Source organism: Nansenia antarctica, assembly GCF_963989245.1.
Source record: "Nansenia antarctica genome assembly, chromosome: 7".
Taxonomy (NCBI): Eukaryota; Metazoa; Chordata; class Actinopteri; order Argentiniformes; family Microstomatidae; genus Nansenia; species Nansenia antarctica.
Genome location: NC_137677.1, coordinates 29,739,280 through 29,754,978, shown reverse-complemented (window position 1 = coordinate 29,754,978; position 15,699 = coordinate 29,739,280). Strand labels below are relative to the sequence as shown.

The 15,699-nt window shown below is 47.6% G+C and overlaps 1 protein-coding gene across 1 annotated transcript in view; it reads left to right on the top strand.

The window, feature by feature from the left end:
- bbs12 (Bardet-Biedl syndrome 12) overlaps positions 1 to 15,699 on the top strand; it is a gene marked incomplete at both ends in the record, with an annotated part of 20,293 nt that extends 4,594 nt beyond the window's left edge. Inside the window, 4 exons of the mRNA XM_080536655.1 lie at positions 10,061 to 10,242; positions 10,942 to 11,812; positions 14,760 to 15,273; positions 15,529 to 15,699. Of these exons, the coding sequence (XP_080392781.1) occupies positions 10,061 to 10,242; positions 10,942 to 11,812; positions 14,760 to 15,273; positions 15,529 to 15,699 (1,738 nt within the window). The remainder of the gene's footprint in view (positions 1 to 10,060; positions 10,243 to 10,941; positions 11,813 to 14,759; positions 15,274 to 15,528) is intronic.

Here is a 15,699-nt window from a genome sequence, read left to right as displayed (position 1 = left end):
TGAGCGTCTGGAGCCCTCCCCGTTTTCCTGCCATGGCCTGGGCACCGTCGGTGCATATCCCCACACAGTCCTCCCATTTCAGATCGGCTTCACTCAGGTATTTGTCTATGATTTTGAACAGTTCATCAGCTGTTGCTCTGTTTGGGACATAGTTGCAAAATAGCAAATCCTCGCTCAAACCCTCCGCATCAATGTATCTGACATACGCTATTAACAGACAGTCCTTGTTACTATCTGTGGCCTCGTCTACCTGGAGCGCAAAGCGTTGGTCTTTTATTTTCTCAACAAGCTGCTCTTTCATGTCTTCTGAGATGTCATTGATGCGTCTCGCAATAGTGTTGTTTGACAGGGGGATAGCTTTGAGTTTTTGGGCTGTTGCCTCGTCTATCATATGTGAAACCATATCTATTGCAGCAGGGAGTATTAACTCCTCAGCGATGGTGTGTGGTTTTTTAGACTGGGCGATACGATATGCCACTTTGTAGGAGGCAAGTTGAGCATTAGACGTAACAGATGCTGTTTTAACGAAACGGCTCTGCTGACCACGGTATTCTTGGAGTTTTCTCTTGAAGAAATCGAGGGGCTTCTTCACATCAGTCGGGTGTGTGGTCTCCAAGTGACGTTTCAACTTGCTAGGCTTCATGCTTTCTGCCGCTAAAGTTTTGAGACAGAGGACACACAGTGGTCGTTCCTCCGCACCGACCACATTAGACGTGAAGCCCAGGGAGAGGTATGTATCGTCATACTTTCTTGACTTTGGCTTTGGGACGTTTGTCATGGGCTCCTTCGCTTTTCGTTTAGCTTCTGGCTCTTTCATAAACTTATCCATTGTTGTTGTTGCTGCTAGATAGCTGGAGGAGGGAGTGCGCGCGTCAATGACGTGAATGGAGCGCGCGTCAATGACGTGAATGGAGCCCCCTCGCTGCCTCTTTGTTACAGTTTATGGCCTGCGCTCCATTCAGGTTCTCATTTTTATCATCCAACGCCCACAACACCCCTGATGGTAACCTTAAGCAAGCAGTGTTTGTTTACAGCTCTTGTGTGTGCATTTCTTTCCCCTCCCATTATTTCTGCGCCCCCCCTGCAGTACCCCCGCGCCCCACTAGGGGGTCGCGACCCACAGTTTGGGAACCGCTGAGTTAGAAGAACATAATTTACTCAGAAAGGCTTCAAACACCATTGTAATCGTGTCAGTTCTTGTAAATTAGCCTGGACCATCATTTTATAGCCTATATACTTTTTTAGATTAGATTTTAGATTAGATTCAGACAACGAAATGCAATAAAAAGTGTGTCTGAAGAGGGATTTGAACCACCGTCTTAAAATGACGAATAAATACCATGGCAGCGGTCAATACCAGTAGGCCATCGTGACGATATGACAGTTTGTAGCCTGCTGCTCATATCACCACAGTAGTAAATATTCATTTATTAAAATATGAACATATAACAATAACTGGGGCTAGTATGACCTACGCATTTAATCGGTCAGCAATTTCTTGCCAAACCATTTCCCTCACCTTGTTAATTGCGGCAGTATTACACTATTTTACATCTTATTTGTCGTCTTCATAAAGATCAATCTTCATTTCGACAGTTTGACTCTTCAGGGCTCTTTATGTCTGCGTGCACGCGCCAATATCGAGGATTTCTAAGCCGGTGTTCTGTGAACACTCATGACACAAGCCTGATCCTCGTTCGAGGAATCACCTGGGGCCTAGTCCACGAAGCTCGATTATCTTCTAAGCCTCGATAAAGTTCTAAGCCTCGATAATGTTAGCTTGCGTTCGGTTCCATCAATGTGGCTCAAATAATTCGCTGCTTGGTTGAGCTCCTTCTGAGTCAGATATAATTAGCCTGGTCGCGACCAGGCTAAAACACTGGCTAAAGTAAGACATGCGTCAAAAAAGGCTCACAGGCGGAAACTACATCCCGAACGACAGTTCCTCTTTTAGGAAATATTAGTTCCCACTTCACACGAGATAGATAGATGGATAGGTTGACTGTGTGATAGATAATTTGATATTTTGAAAGTGTGATCGATCGATAGATAGTTTGATTGTGTGATAGATAACTTGATATTTTGAAAGTGTGATAGATAGATCGATAGATCAATAAATAAAAGAGTGTAAAAAAAAAAAAAGAAGTAATTCTCTCAACTTGCATTGCTGTCATCACAGTGGTCTGGCTGGCGCAGTGGTTAAGGCAGCCGGCTAGAGTTCCAAAGGTTGCGTGTTCGAGACTTGACTAAGTGATTTTTTATTTATTTTTTACATTTAACCGAAGATTTCATGCAAAGGCTTCAAACACCATTGTAATCGTGTCAGTTCTTGTAAATTAGCCTGCACCATAATTTTATAGCCTACATACTTTTTTAGATGAGATTTTAGATTAGATTCAGACAATGAAATGCAGTAAAAAGTGTGTCTGAAGAGGGATTCGAACCACCGTCTAAAAATGACGAATAGATTCTATGGCAGCGGTCGATACCACTAGGCCATTGTGACGATATGACGGTTTGTAGCCTGCTGCTGATATCACCACAGTAGTAATTAGGGATGCACCGAACATTCGGCCACCGAATGTATTCGGCCGAATATCGCAAAATAAAGCACATTCGGTATTCGGCCGAATGTGTGAAAACACCGAATGTTTACCACCGAATAGTGGGCGTGTTTTGATGACGCAATCAAACAGTGTAATGGAATGGAATGGAATGGAATGGAATGGACTTTATTTGTCATTGCTACAGTACAGGTACCAAACAACGAAATTTAGGAGGGGTGGCTCCCCTGGTGTTTAGGAAAGGAAAAAGAAAACACATTTTAGAAAGAGCATAGATGCATAAAATCACAAGAAGGTAAGGAGCTGGTTTACATCAATAAAGTCATAAAACTATAACCACTAGATCCCTTAAATCCTATTCTAGTGAGGCCTTAAACCATAAACTGGAGAATCAAGACTGGTTTGATGAACTAAAATGCACACAGGTTGAAGAGGCATGGCTAGGTTTCAAAACCAAATTCCTAAATATTATTGACAGTATAGCCCCCATGAGAACCACCAGGGTTAAAACCCGATCGGAACCATGGATGAATTCGGACATTCTAAATGCTATGAAAGTCAGAGACCTAAAATGCTCTGAAGTTCAAAAATGCAAATCAAAATTAGTGAAACACTTAAACGAAGATCACAAAACCCACTTTGAGAAAATTAAAAAACAATGCAACAAACTATGCAATCAGGTAATTACCATGACCAAATCTGCTAAGAAAGAATACCTCGATAACAAAATCGAAGAAAACTTAAACAAACCACGTGACCTTTGGAAGCTACTTAATAGCCAACTAGGTTGCAGTCAAAAACTCAAAACCAGGTCTACAAACATCAGCATCAAATCTGGTGATTCTATCCTTACAGACAAGCTGGATGTGGCTAAGTGCTTAAACACTTTCTTTACAACCATAGCCACTAAATTAGTTAACAATCTACCACCCCACTCAGGGCGTTATGGTGTAGAGCACATCCGTGAGTTCTACAATAAACTGGGTGTACGCAATGATGATTTTAAACTCTCCATGGTGTCAAACGATGAGGTGTTTAAAAAGCTAGGCGCTCTACACTCAGAAAAGGCCACGGGCCATGACAATATTCCAGCCAGATTTCTAAAAGACTCAGCTGCCTCCATTACCCCAATCATCACCCACATAATAAACCTCTCCATCAAACAGGGACACGTCCCCCTTGACTTTAAAATAGCAAGGGTAACCCCACTGTATAAAAAAGGAAGCAAATTAGACCCAGGCAACTACCGACCTGTTTCTATTCTTAATTCCATCTCGAAACTTATGGAAAAAATAGTTTATGAACAGGTCGATAGGTACCTTACCGAAAAAAAGCTGATGTATGAATTTCAATCAGGATTCAGAACATCCCATTCCACTGACACATGCCTTCTCTATTTGAACGACCACATCAACCATGAGGTGGACTCGGGCAAGTACTGCGGCATGGTCATGCTGGACCTCCAGAAGGCCTTCGACACAGTAGATCACCACATATTGTTAGATAAACTGAAAGCAATTGGGTTCGATAGAACATCGGTGAGCTGGATGCAATCCTACTTAGAGGGGAGGGAACAGGTGGTTAGTGTGAACGGAACACTGTCCCCCCCCCTCCCAGTGACCTGCGGCGTTCCACAAGGAAGCATTTTGGGACCTTTACTGTTCCTAATATATGTGAATGACATGTCATCAGCATGTGATTGCAATTTGTTCCTGTTCGCGGATGACTCGGCTCTGCTGGTCTCTGACAGGGACATATTGCAGGTGGAAAAAGCGCTAAGCACTGAACTGAGTAGAATCTGCATCTGGCTAGCTGACAATAAACTATCAATACACCTAGGTAAAACTGAAACCATCCTATACGGATCCCCATCTAAACTCAGAAAGGCTGAAAATTTTAAAATAAAAGTGGGTAACATTAATATCACAAGAAAAGAGGATATTACATACCTGGGCTCCATCTTAGAGGCAAATCTTTCCGGAGATAAAATGGCTGCAAAAGTAATCAAAAAAGTGAACCATAGAACTAGATTCTTGTACAGGATATCCTCACTTGTCAGTAAAAACACACTGAGGACCCTATCAGGAGCTCTCATTCAATGTCACTTCGACTATGCCGTAACATCATGGTACTATAGAACCACAAAGGCCCATAAAACAAGACTCCAGACAGCCCAAAATAAACTGGTTAGGCTTCTGCTAGGCCTCAACCCTAGGACACATCTAACCGCTGCTCATTTTTTGAGCCTTGATTGGCTACGAGTAGTTGACAGAGTGCAGCAGCTTGCACTGGGCCTGGTCTTCAAGATACGCTACACCACAAAGACACCCAAGTACCTGTCAACATACTTCCAAAAAGTGAACAACGTCCACACATACAACACCAGAGGAAGCTCCACGAACCACGTTCAACCGCGTTGCACCACAAACAAGGGGTTAAACTCGTTTGCAAACTATGCAGTAAAAATGTGGAACGCCCTTCCTATAATCTTAAAGGAGTGCAAAACACTGCCCACCTTCAAAACCACTCTCAAAAAACATTTACAGGAGGCTGCAATCCGTAACTGGACCCTCTAAATCAAAAATCAGATTAAAAGACCCGAACTACCCACTGTACATACTTTGTGTTTTGTCCCCCGCCCCCACCTGTGGTGTATGTCCCCACCTGTCCTACCCGCTGTACATACCTTATGTTTTGTTGTATTATTCTTCCCATGATGGATGTGTGTTTATCTTGTAGATAGTAATAGTTATTTGTCTGTATTATCTTGTAGATAGTACTAGCTTTTTTGTCTGTCTTACATGTAACGATGAATTGAGAATCAAGGACCCCAATTGAAATAAGCCAGTGGCTTTCTTGGGTTTTTATCCTGTTAGTTGACCTTGTATGTAATATGTACTTTCATGTACCTACTTCTGCAAATCTTCTAATAAAGTTTTCAATCAAAAAAAAAAAAAAAGGCTATGTACACAATCCACTGTACTATACTGCACAGATAGTCAACTAGGGTTGTCATATTGCACAATTACACCACAAGTATTTTTTCACATTATTTTAAAGTGTCACAGTTTGCAGGCTTGAAAATGTACATGTTTGTGCCTCAGCACTAGCTGCCATACAATCTGTCCGGACTGTCCTGGGCCCAGAACTTAGGCCTTTTCTGTGTTCAGGGCCTTGACGGCCCTGTGGTAGAAGCTGTTCTTCAGTCTGTTTGTCTTAGCGGCCGGGGTCCTGTACCTCCTGTTCGAGGGCAGCTTGACAAAGTGTTCGTGCCCAGGGTGGGTCGGGTCCTTGGAGATCTTGGAGGCATCTCCGTAAGCATCCCATGCTGCTCAGCGAATGAGACGAGCATTGACTGCATGCTGCTACAAATGGAATAAGACCCAACATGGCTAGCTCCATAACCGTGGCTGCGTTCGTTGAAAAAAAACTCGCTCTGAGAGCGCCCAGGCGCACACTGGGTCCGACGTCATAAAGGGACCGAGCGATTCGATTGGACGAGAGGCATTCCGCGAGTGCTGATCAGATCCCCGGAGCGAGTTTACGAACGCACCCGGGCTGTCATCTGCTCACTGCGCCAACAGCATAGCTGCTTAGTGTTTTATTAAGCTGTTAACAAACACTAAGAACTCAAAGTTGTCATTCCCCTTTTTGCTCAATTGCGTTGTATTGTGTTGTATTATGTTGTATTGTGCTGTATTGTCAGTAGGGCTGTTACGATTATTCGACGTCGTCGACGTCACCGACTACGTCAATACGTCGGTTAGCGTAATATGCGTCGGTTAGTCGTAAATAAAAAAAAATGGCGTTTTTTTTTTTTTTTTTACCTTTATTTTACCAGGCGAGACAATTAAGTGTATGAGTGAAAAATGGATAGCTACTAGCTAATGTTACACAAGCAATGTAGCTCACCACAGTTCGTATGTCTTGTCTTCTGGTGTTAGTAACGTTAGCTATGTAGCTGGCTAGCTACGGTAGCCTATTGTCATTGTGGTGCGAGCACCTACTGTACGTTATCTAGCTCGTAGCTCGCATGCTACGTTAGCATAAATTTAGCTAATCATAACATAGCAGCGAGAGTAACGTTAGCTAGCTATGTGTTGTGGTGATGGACAGACTTCTAAATGGCCATGTTGGCATTCAAGTTGGCTAAACATAGCAGTGAGGTGGAGACAAATACGTATTTTTTTTTTCTTTATTATTTTTTTTACAGTACAAAAATTATCGTTAGACTTATCGAATAATCGATAAAATAATCGCTAGATTAATCGTTAGAAAAATAGTCGTTTGGGACAGCACTAATTGTCAGGTTAGGGAAGAAAAATAAAGATTTTCTTTCAGCAGCTATTCAGGGAAAACAAAAACATTTAATTTGACTGATTTATTTTATTTATTGTGCTTTGTTGGTATAGACTGATGTCTGCTGGAATGTTCAATAAAAGTAAAAAAAATTCAATCTCAATTTCTTTCTTTGAGAAGCATGAATAAAAAGCAAAATGTATTTAGTTTATGCAATGATAAAATTAAAAACTGCCGATACACATTCGGTATTCGGTATTCGGTATTCGGCCAAGTATTTCCTTAAATTCGGCTTCGGCCTCGGACAAGAATTTTCATTTCGGTGCATCCCTAGTAGTAATATTCATTTATTAAAATATGAACATATAACAATAACTGGGGCTAGTATGACCTACGCATTTAATCGGTCAGCAATTTCTTGCCAAACCATTTCCCTCGCCTTGTTAATTGCGGCAGTATTGCACTATTTTACATCTTATTTTTCCGTCTTCATAAAAATCAATAATTCGGAATGCTGCGCAAATGTAGGACCCCTGCAGAGTGGAGTATCTTCATTTCGACAGTTTGACTCTTCGGGGCTCTTTATGTCTGCGTGCACTAGGGATGGACGGTTTTTCGGTTATACCGAAAACCGGGGTTTATAAAAATAGAAACGTTTTTTTATCAAAACCGTCTGAAACCGGATTTTTTTTTTTTAGAAGAATAAAATAGAATAAGAATAAAACTGGAACATGTCACATGTTTGTCGTGTGTGAAAATAACAATGATACAGTCTGAATCTGCTGCGCAATGAGTGAGAGGTTTGGTCAGTTGTGAAGAATAACTGAGGATTAATATCTAATTGGGATTATATTTAAGGGTAACGAATCACTCAATGGGAAAGATAGTTGCCTTCAGTTATTGGTAGATAGGAAAGGTTTTTTACAATTACTCGCTTACATTTAATAAGATCATTTTCGCTGCTCTCTGTAAAGCGCATTGGGTCACTTTTGTGAGAAATGCGCTATAGAAATAAAATGTGATTTGATTTGATATCAATCAATCAATCAAACTTTATTTATGTTCTATAGCACAAATCATGCATTGAATGTAACTCCAAGTGCAGTATTTACTAAACCACAATATAATAAAACAAGAGCTATACGGATCAAGAGTGTTTGTGCACAGCGCCACTGTGTGTGAAGGCGCTACTGAAAGTGATGACAGAACGCATATCTCAGAAGATACGCGGTCACTTAGTGACGCAAAGGTAGTTCTGTATTTATCTCTATCTGTATTAGTACATTTATTTTGAAAGCTCTATTTTGACAGCTCTACCATGGGCACTTTTATTTTGATGGGGCATTCTTTGTTGATTGACTTACGACAGTTCAGGACCAGTCAGTCTCGCGGCATGTGGTTTTTATGAAAAGCTTTAAGTATGTTCACTGCATAATTCTAATCTCTAAGTCTAATATTTCAGTAATTATTGAGCAGTATTCAAATATTTAAATACATTGAGCAGCAGCTGAAACTTTGTCTAAGAACCAAGATATTGAGAAAGCAGTTCATTCAATGAAGACGCTGTTCCAAGAGATGATCTTCCGTGCAGGCGTGCACCCTGGATCAGCGGAGCTGGTGTGTTAAGTGTTCATGTGTTTTCTTGTATGGTGTAGCTTACAAAAGTCTGCCTTTCCACTTATATTTGTGAAACTAAGTAGCCTAAATGTGTTGCGACTGTGCTTACGGTGTTTTAATGGTGTTCGACATGAGTGTATTGTAGCAGTAGGGCTCAATTATTTGAAATTGGCGCTCTTTTTTTATTTTATTTTTTTATATTATTTTTATTTATTTTTTATTTTATTTTTTTACATTTATTTTTCGGTTAACCGGAAAACCCCGGTTTTAGTCTTTGACGGTTTTTCGGTTTCAATAATTGGAAACCGTCCATCCCTAGCGTGCACGCGCCCATATCGAGGATTTCTAAGCCGGTCTTCTGTGAACACTGATGACACAAGCCTGATCCTCGTTCGAGGAATCACCTGAGGCTTGAATTCCAATCCCGAGTTGCCTGATCGCCGCATTTATTTCAATCGCCGATATACTGATCCATCTTTAGTGGAACGGCCCCCTGAGGCTTGAATTCCAATCCCGAGTTGCCTGATCGCCTGATTTATTTTAATCGCCGATATACTAATCAACGTTAGTGGAATAGCCTCCTGCACACCTTTTCTATTATTGATGCTCTGATGCTGTTGTATATACAGCTGTTGTTATTGTTGTCTATATCCCGCTTATTCTATTATTGATCTTGTATTTATACTTTTTTTATTTCTACTTCTTCTAATTATTAATTTTGTATTTCTACTGCAATGCCAATGTCTAATTGAACCTGAACCCAAGAATGTTACTCCTTGTATCCGTACATCAATGTAACAGTTGTTCTCTAGCGCTTTAACACTTACATCCCAACCTCAAACACAACGACCCAAACCTGAAACTGGTGTATTTTATCTCACACCAATTCTTCACAATGACAAACACATGTCTTGCTTATCACTAATTTTGCAGCTCTAAACCACACAGTTAACAAAACACTAAACACAATTCTCTACATTTGGCACAATCTTCCTTGATAAAATCTCTTGTGTTCACATGGAAAATACTGACATTCAGAAAGCTAAACTCAAACCACCAATCACACAATCACACTCCTCATATGGGCAAACACCTGTTGCTTTTGAATTAGCAATCATAGCTTTAGCAATAACAGGGGCAACAGTGAGCTCTCATGTGTTGAAATATATCAGAAGTATTCGTCATGCCAGGCGATACTTTCCCCTCTGGTTGGCCAGACGAGGTCGACGAGGTCGACGAGGTCTTGTGGCCTTTGTGTAGAGTATATGCAGAAGGCTTATTTAATGTTTTCTATTGTTTGTTCGGTATGAAGAACACTTTACAAACCCAACTGTCATTGCTGAGATGTGTACAGTATTTCAGAATATAAAAAAACGTTCTATTCAATTGGTTGTTACAAGTGTCTATTCATTTTGATGGTGTTAAAGCCATACGTGTTAAAGCGATAGAGAAAAACCGTAAAAGCAATTCTGATTCTGATCTGATTCTGATTTTGAAAAAGGTGTGAGCGGTGATGTCGGGGGGCTGCACCACCCCCTCTGTGCCCCCCAGGTGTAACCCCCCCCCTCTGTGCCCCCCAGGTGTGAGGTGATGTGGGGGGGCTGCACGGTGATGGACCAGCGGCGCCATGTGGGCCTGCAGCAGCTGTCTGCCCTGGGCCAGGCCACCCGCACCCTGCTGGGCCCCCGGAGGGGCCTGAAGCTGGTCCAGGACCAGGGCGGGGCCGGGGGGGGGCCCGGGGCCGGGGGGGGGGGGGGTGCTAGTCCGGTCTTGTGTCCGGCTGCTGCAGCACCTAGACCTGGGCGGCGCTGTGGGTCAGCTGGCCAGCGAGGCGCTGCAGGCTCATCACAAGGCCCACGGGACAGGTACGCACCTGACCTCCAGGGTAGACACGACTGGGACTGTTAGAGAGAGAGAGGGGGAGGGAGGGGGGGGGGGGAGAAAGGGAGAGACAGGGAGAGACAGGGGGAGAGAGAGAGAGAGAGAGGGAGGGAGAGAGAGAGAGAGAGGGAGGGAGGGGGGGGAGAGAGAGGGAGGGAGGGAGAGAGAGGGAGAAAGAGAGAGGGAGAGGGAGGGAGGGAGAGAGAGGGAGAGAGAGGGAGGGAGGGAGAGAGAGGGAGGGAGAGAGAGGGAGAAAGAGAGAGGGAGAGGGAGGGAGAGAGAGGGGGAGGGAGGGAGGGGGGGGGAGAGGGAGAGAGAGAGAGGGAGGGAGGGGGAGAGAGAGAGGGAGGGAGGGAGGGAGAGAGAGAGGGAGAGAGGGAGGAAGAGAGAGAGAGAGAGTTTCTGACAGGTCATTCATGCTGTAGCTCATAATATAATATATAATATTATAAAAGCTGTGTGATCTAGTATATTATCTAACCAGCTAATGAATTCATCGATCCCTCCCTCCCTCCTCCCCTCCCTCCCTCCCTCCCTCCCTCCCTCCCTCCATCCTCCCTCCTCCCCTCCCTCCCACCAGGTACAGCCAGCCTGTTGTTCCTGAGTGGGGTGTGGAGCAGGGTGGCGTTGGAGTGTCTCCACCAGGGGGTGCCGCTCCCCCACATCGTCTCTGGCCTGTCTGAAGGCCTGGAGGTCTGCCTGGGAGTCTGCCTGACCCGCAGCCTGCCCCTGGGGGTCGTTCTGACCCACAGCCTGCCCCTGGACCACAGCCCGGGTCCGTCCTCCCTCCCTAAAGGTCAAGGGTCATCACCACAGGAGGCACCTGTCACAGCGACTTCACCGTTGTCCAATCACGGGGCAGCAGCCAGACCGGGCAGCGGTGTCGATGGCGTCAACAACAACGACAACAACAACAACGACAACAGGAAGGCGAAGGCCCAGAGGAACATCCGGCTCACCCACAGCAGACACCTCTGCTCCCACCGCACGGCTAACGCCCATGACATCACTCCTGACGACATCACTCCTGACGACATCACTCCCGGGGTGTGGGGTTCTCGTAGGGGGGGGCCGCCACGCCCCCCCGAAGAAGACGTGGCTCTCCTCGCCAGGGCCGTGAGCCACGGCAGCACGGTCGTCATGGCGCTGGTGGTGGAGGCCAGCAGGATGCAGTCGCAGAGAACAGGAACAGGAAGTGGCGTTGTCGGCAGAAGGAGGTTAGAGGTGCAGAAGCTGGTCGCGTGCGCGGTCCCCGGGGCGGCGGAGGGGCGGTCGTGCGTCCTGCCGGGCTGCGTGGTGATGATGTCAGCAGGACACGCCCCCCTGGTCCAGCTCCTCGCCGGGCGGCCGCTGAAGGTCGTCCTGTTCCACGGAGATCTCAGCGAGAAGCACCGGCACCTCGGGTTCAACCGGCGGCTAACCGCCCACAACGCCATGCGTTGGAGGACCAGGTGTGTGTGTGTGTGTGTGTGTGTGTGTGTGAGTGAGTGATAATAACATCTGTTATTTCTCTATCTACAATCCACACGGTTCTGTGATTCTGTGAGTGAGAAGGTTGTGTGTTCTGACCCAGAGTGAGAAGGTTGTGTGTTCTGACCCAGAGTGAGAAGGTTGTGTGTTCTGACCCAGAGTGAGAAGGTTGAGTGTTCTGACCCAGAGTGAGAAGGTTGTGTGTTCTGATTCAAAGTAACTGTTTAACATAAATTAAATGGAGTGTGTCAATCAGTATATCAGTGGTGTATGTATGTATGGATGAGTGGAATATGTAGTGAAAGCCATGTTGTCAGTGTAAACCAAATATGAATGAATGAATGAATGGTCTTTATTGTCATTGATATAGTACAGGTACCAAACAACGAAATTTGGGAGGGGGGGCTCCCCTGGTGCTAGGAAAAAAAAAACTAAAAACAAGAAGGGAAAAGAGCTGGTTTACATAAATAAAGGCTATGTACACTATCCACTATACTACTGTATGCTATACAAATAAAACACTGTGCTGTACTCTATGCTATGCTATACCTATTCTAACATTTCCTATCTCTGAACCTTATGTACCCGAGGGTTGTCATATTGCACATAGTGTTATTGCACATTCATTGTCAAGTGTCGCAGTTTGCAGGTTTGAAATGTTCACAGTTGTGTTTCAGTGTTGCACTTGATTTCAATCTAGTAGCTGCCATCAAATTGTCTAGATTGTCCAGGGCCTAGAACCTAGGTCTTTGCTGTGTTCAGGGCCTGAATGGCCCTGGGGTAGAAGCTGAGCTTCAGTCTGTTTGTCCTTGCGAACATGGTCCTGAACCGCCTGTCCGATGGGCAGCCGAGCAAAGTGTTCGTACCCAGGGTGGGATGGGTCTCTGGAGATCTTGGAGGCCTTCCTGAGGCAGCGTGTGTTGTACAGCTCTTCCAGAGAGGGGAGGGGGGCGCCGGTGATCTTCTGGGCCGATCTCACGACTCTCTGTAGCGCATTCCTCTCTGCGGCTGTGCAGCTGGAGAACCACACGCAGATGCAGTAGGTGAGGATGCTCTCCACTGCGCAGCGGTAGAAGGTCACAAGCATCTCCTGTCCGATGTGGTCTTTCCTGAGGACTCTCAGGAAGTAGAGCCGCTGTTGTGCCTTCTTGATGATGGCTGCTGTGTTGATCTTCCAGGACAGGTCATCCTGTATGTGCACCCCCAGGAATCTGAGGTTTGAGACTCTCTCCACGCTCCCTCCATCGACGAGCAGGGGCTGGACCTCAGATTTTTTCCTCCTGAAGTCCACGATGATTTCCTGGGTCTTTGACTGGTTCAGCAGCAGGTTGTTAACCTTGCACAGCTTGCCCAGCTGCTCCACCTCATCCCTGTACGCCGCCTCGTCCCCCCCCCGAGATGCAGCCCACCACGGTGGTGTCGTCTGCAAACTTTACGATGGAGTTGCTGGGGTGGACGGGGGTGAAGTCGTAGGTATAACGGTTGTAGAGGATGGGGCTTAGCACGCAGCCCTGGGGGGACCCAGTGCTGAGTCTGAGGGCTGTGGAGGTGTGGGAGCCCACCCGCACCCTCTGGGGGCGGTCAGACAGGAAGTCCTTGATCCATGCACATATAGAGTGTGATAGTCCCAGGTCTAGTAGTTTGGTCACTAGCCTGTCTGGAAGGATGGTGTTGAAGGCAGAGCTGAAGTCCACAAGGAGCAGTCTCGCGTAGCTGTTCCCCCTCTCCAGGTGGGATAGAGTGGAGTGGAGAGTCGTCGCGATGGCGTCCTCTGTGGACCTGTGGGCTCTGTAGGCGAACTGGTATGGATCCAGGTTGGGCGGGAGGCGTGTGACTATGTGGGCCCGGACTAGTTTCTCGAAGCACTTCATGATGATTGGTGTGAGTGCCACCGGGCGGTAGTCGTTTAGGCAGCTCACCGTGCTTTTCTTCGGGACTGGGATGATAGTTGAGGTTTTCATGCAGGGTGGGATGGTGGCCTGGGACAGGGACTGGTTGAAGATGTTGGTGAAAACCCCGGCCAGCTGGTCGGCGCAGTCCCTCAGCACCCGTCCCAGGACGCCATCCGGCCCTGAGGCTTTCCTGGGGTCCACCGCCTTCAGCACGCGTTTCACTTCATGCTCTGTGAGGGTGAGGCTGCTGAGAGCTGGAGAGAGTGGTGTTTGTGTTGTGGTTACCTCCGTTCGCCCCTCGTCGAACCGGGCGTAGAAGGAGTTCAGCTTTTCCGCCAGCAGGGGGTCGTCCTCCGCAGCTGTGAGCCTGTTGGCTCTGAAGTTTGTCATGTGCTGAACGCCCTGCCACACCCGCCTGGAGTCGTTGCTCAGGAAGCATTCCTCAATCTTCTCTCTGTGGTCTGCCTTGGCCTCCCGGATATTCCACAAAAAGCCACAACAAAACAGAATAGTGAGCGTGGAGAGCAAGAAGGGCAGCAGGACTGAAGAAGCAGGGCTTATGTTTGCAGCCACTGAAGCCATCAGCAGGTGTAGCTGGTCAGGCCTAATGAGACCAGCTGATTGTTCTCCAACCTGCAGAGGGCAGCAAGCAGAGGCCAAACACAAAACAAACAGCATCCATGACACCCAGAGTGAGAAGGTTGTGTGTTCTGACCCAGAGTGAGAAGGTTGTGTGTTCTTGTCCCCCAGAGTGAGAAGGTTGTGTGTTCTGTCCCAGAGTGAGAAGGTTGTGTGTTCTGACCCAGAGTGAGAAGGTTGTGTGTTCTGACCCAGAGTGAGAAGGTTGAGTGTTCTGACCCAGAGTGAGAAGGTTGTGTGTTCTTGTCCCCCAGAGTGAGAAGGTTGTGTGTTCTGACCCAGAGTGAGAAGGTTGTGTGTTCTGACCCAGAGTGAGAAGGTTGTGTGTTCTGACCCAGAGTGAGAAGGTTGTGTGTTCTGACCCAGAGTGAGAAGGTTGTGTGTTCTCGTCCCCCAGAGTGGAGGTGGACCCTGCGGGCGGCCGGGAGGACGCGTGGACGGAGGAGGTCCTGAGCGCCCTGCAGAGCCTGGGCGTGGGCCTGGTGCTGGCGAGGGGCGTGGCCAGCGAGAGCCTGACCCAGCGGGCCGCGAGTCGGCGGATTCTGGTGTTGGACGGGATCGGGGCGGCCGTTCTGAGGGAGTTCGCGGACGCCACGGGGGCGGTGCCCGTCTGCTACGCCTCCCAGCTGACCGGGCGCTGCGTGGGGGGGGGGGCGGGGGTGGGGGTGTGGAGCGGGTGTCCTGGGGGGGGAGGGGAGGGAGGGGGCGGGCTGGCGGTCAGGCTGGAGGCGGGGGGGGGCTCCCGCCTGGTCACGGCAGTCCTCACCTGCCCGGTGGAGGCGGGGCTACAGGCCGCGGAGGAGCGGTTCTGGGGGTGTGTCCACCGGCTCGACCACGCGCTGCGGGACGGGCGTCTGCTGCCTGGGGGAGGAGCCACAGAGACGCTCTGCATACATCACCTGACCAGACGCGTAGAGGAGGAGGAGAGGGGGAGGAGAGGAGGAGGAGGGGAGGGAGCAGCCCTCTACAGGGCCACGGTGTTCCAGCTGATGATAGAGGGATGGACGGACTTTGTCTCCACGGTGATGGAGAACAGCGGACGGTGCTCCAAGATGGCCGCCCGGGCCAGGGTCAGCCTGCAGTTGAGACGCTTGCGGGAGGGGGAGGAGGAGGAGGGGGGAGGGGGGGAGGAGGAGGGGGAGGGGGAGGGGCAGGAGGGGGGAGGGAGGGTGTTTGACAACCTGCAGGTGAAGGTGGAGGTGTGGAGGAGGGCGATGGACCTGGTGCTGCTGGTGCTGCAGACGGACACGGAGATCGTCACAGGCCTGGACCCCACCTCCACCTCCGCCTGGTCACATGACCTCACCTCCGCCTGGTCACATGACCTGACCCTCTGA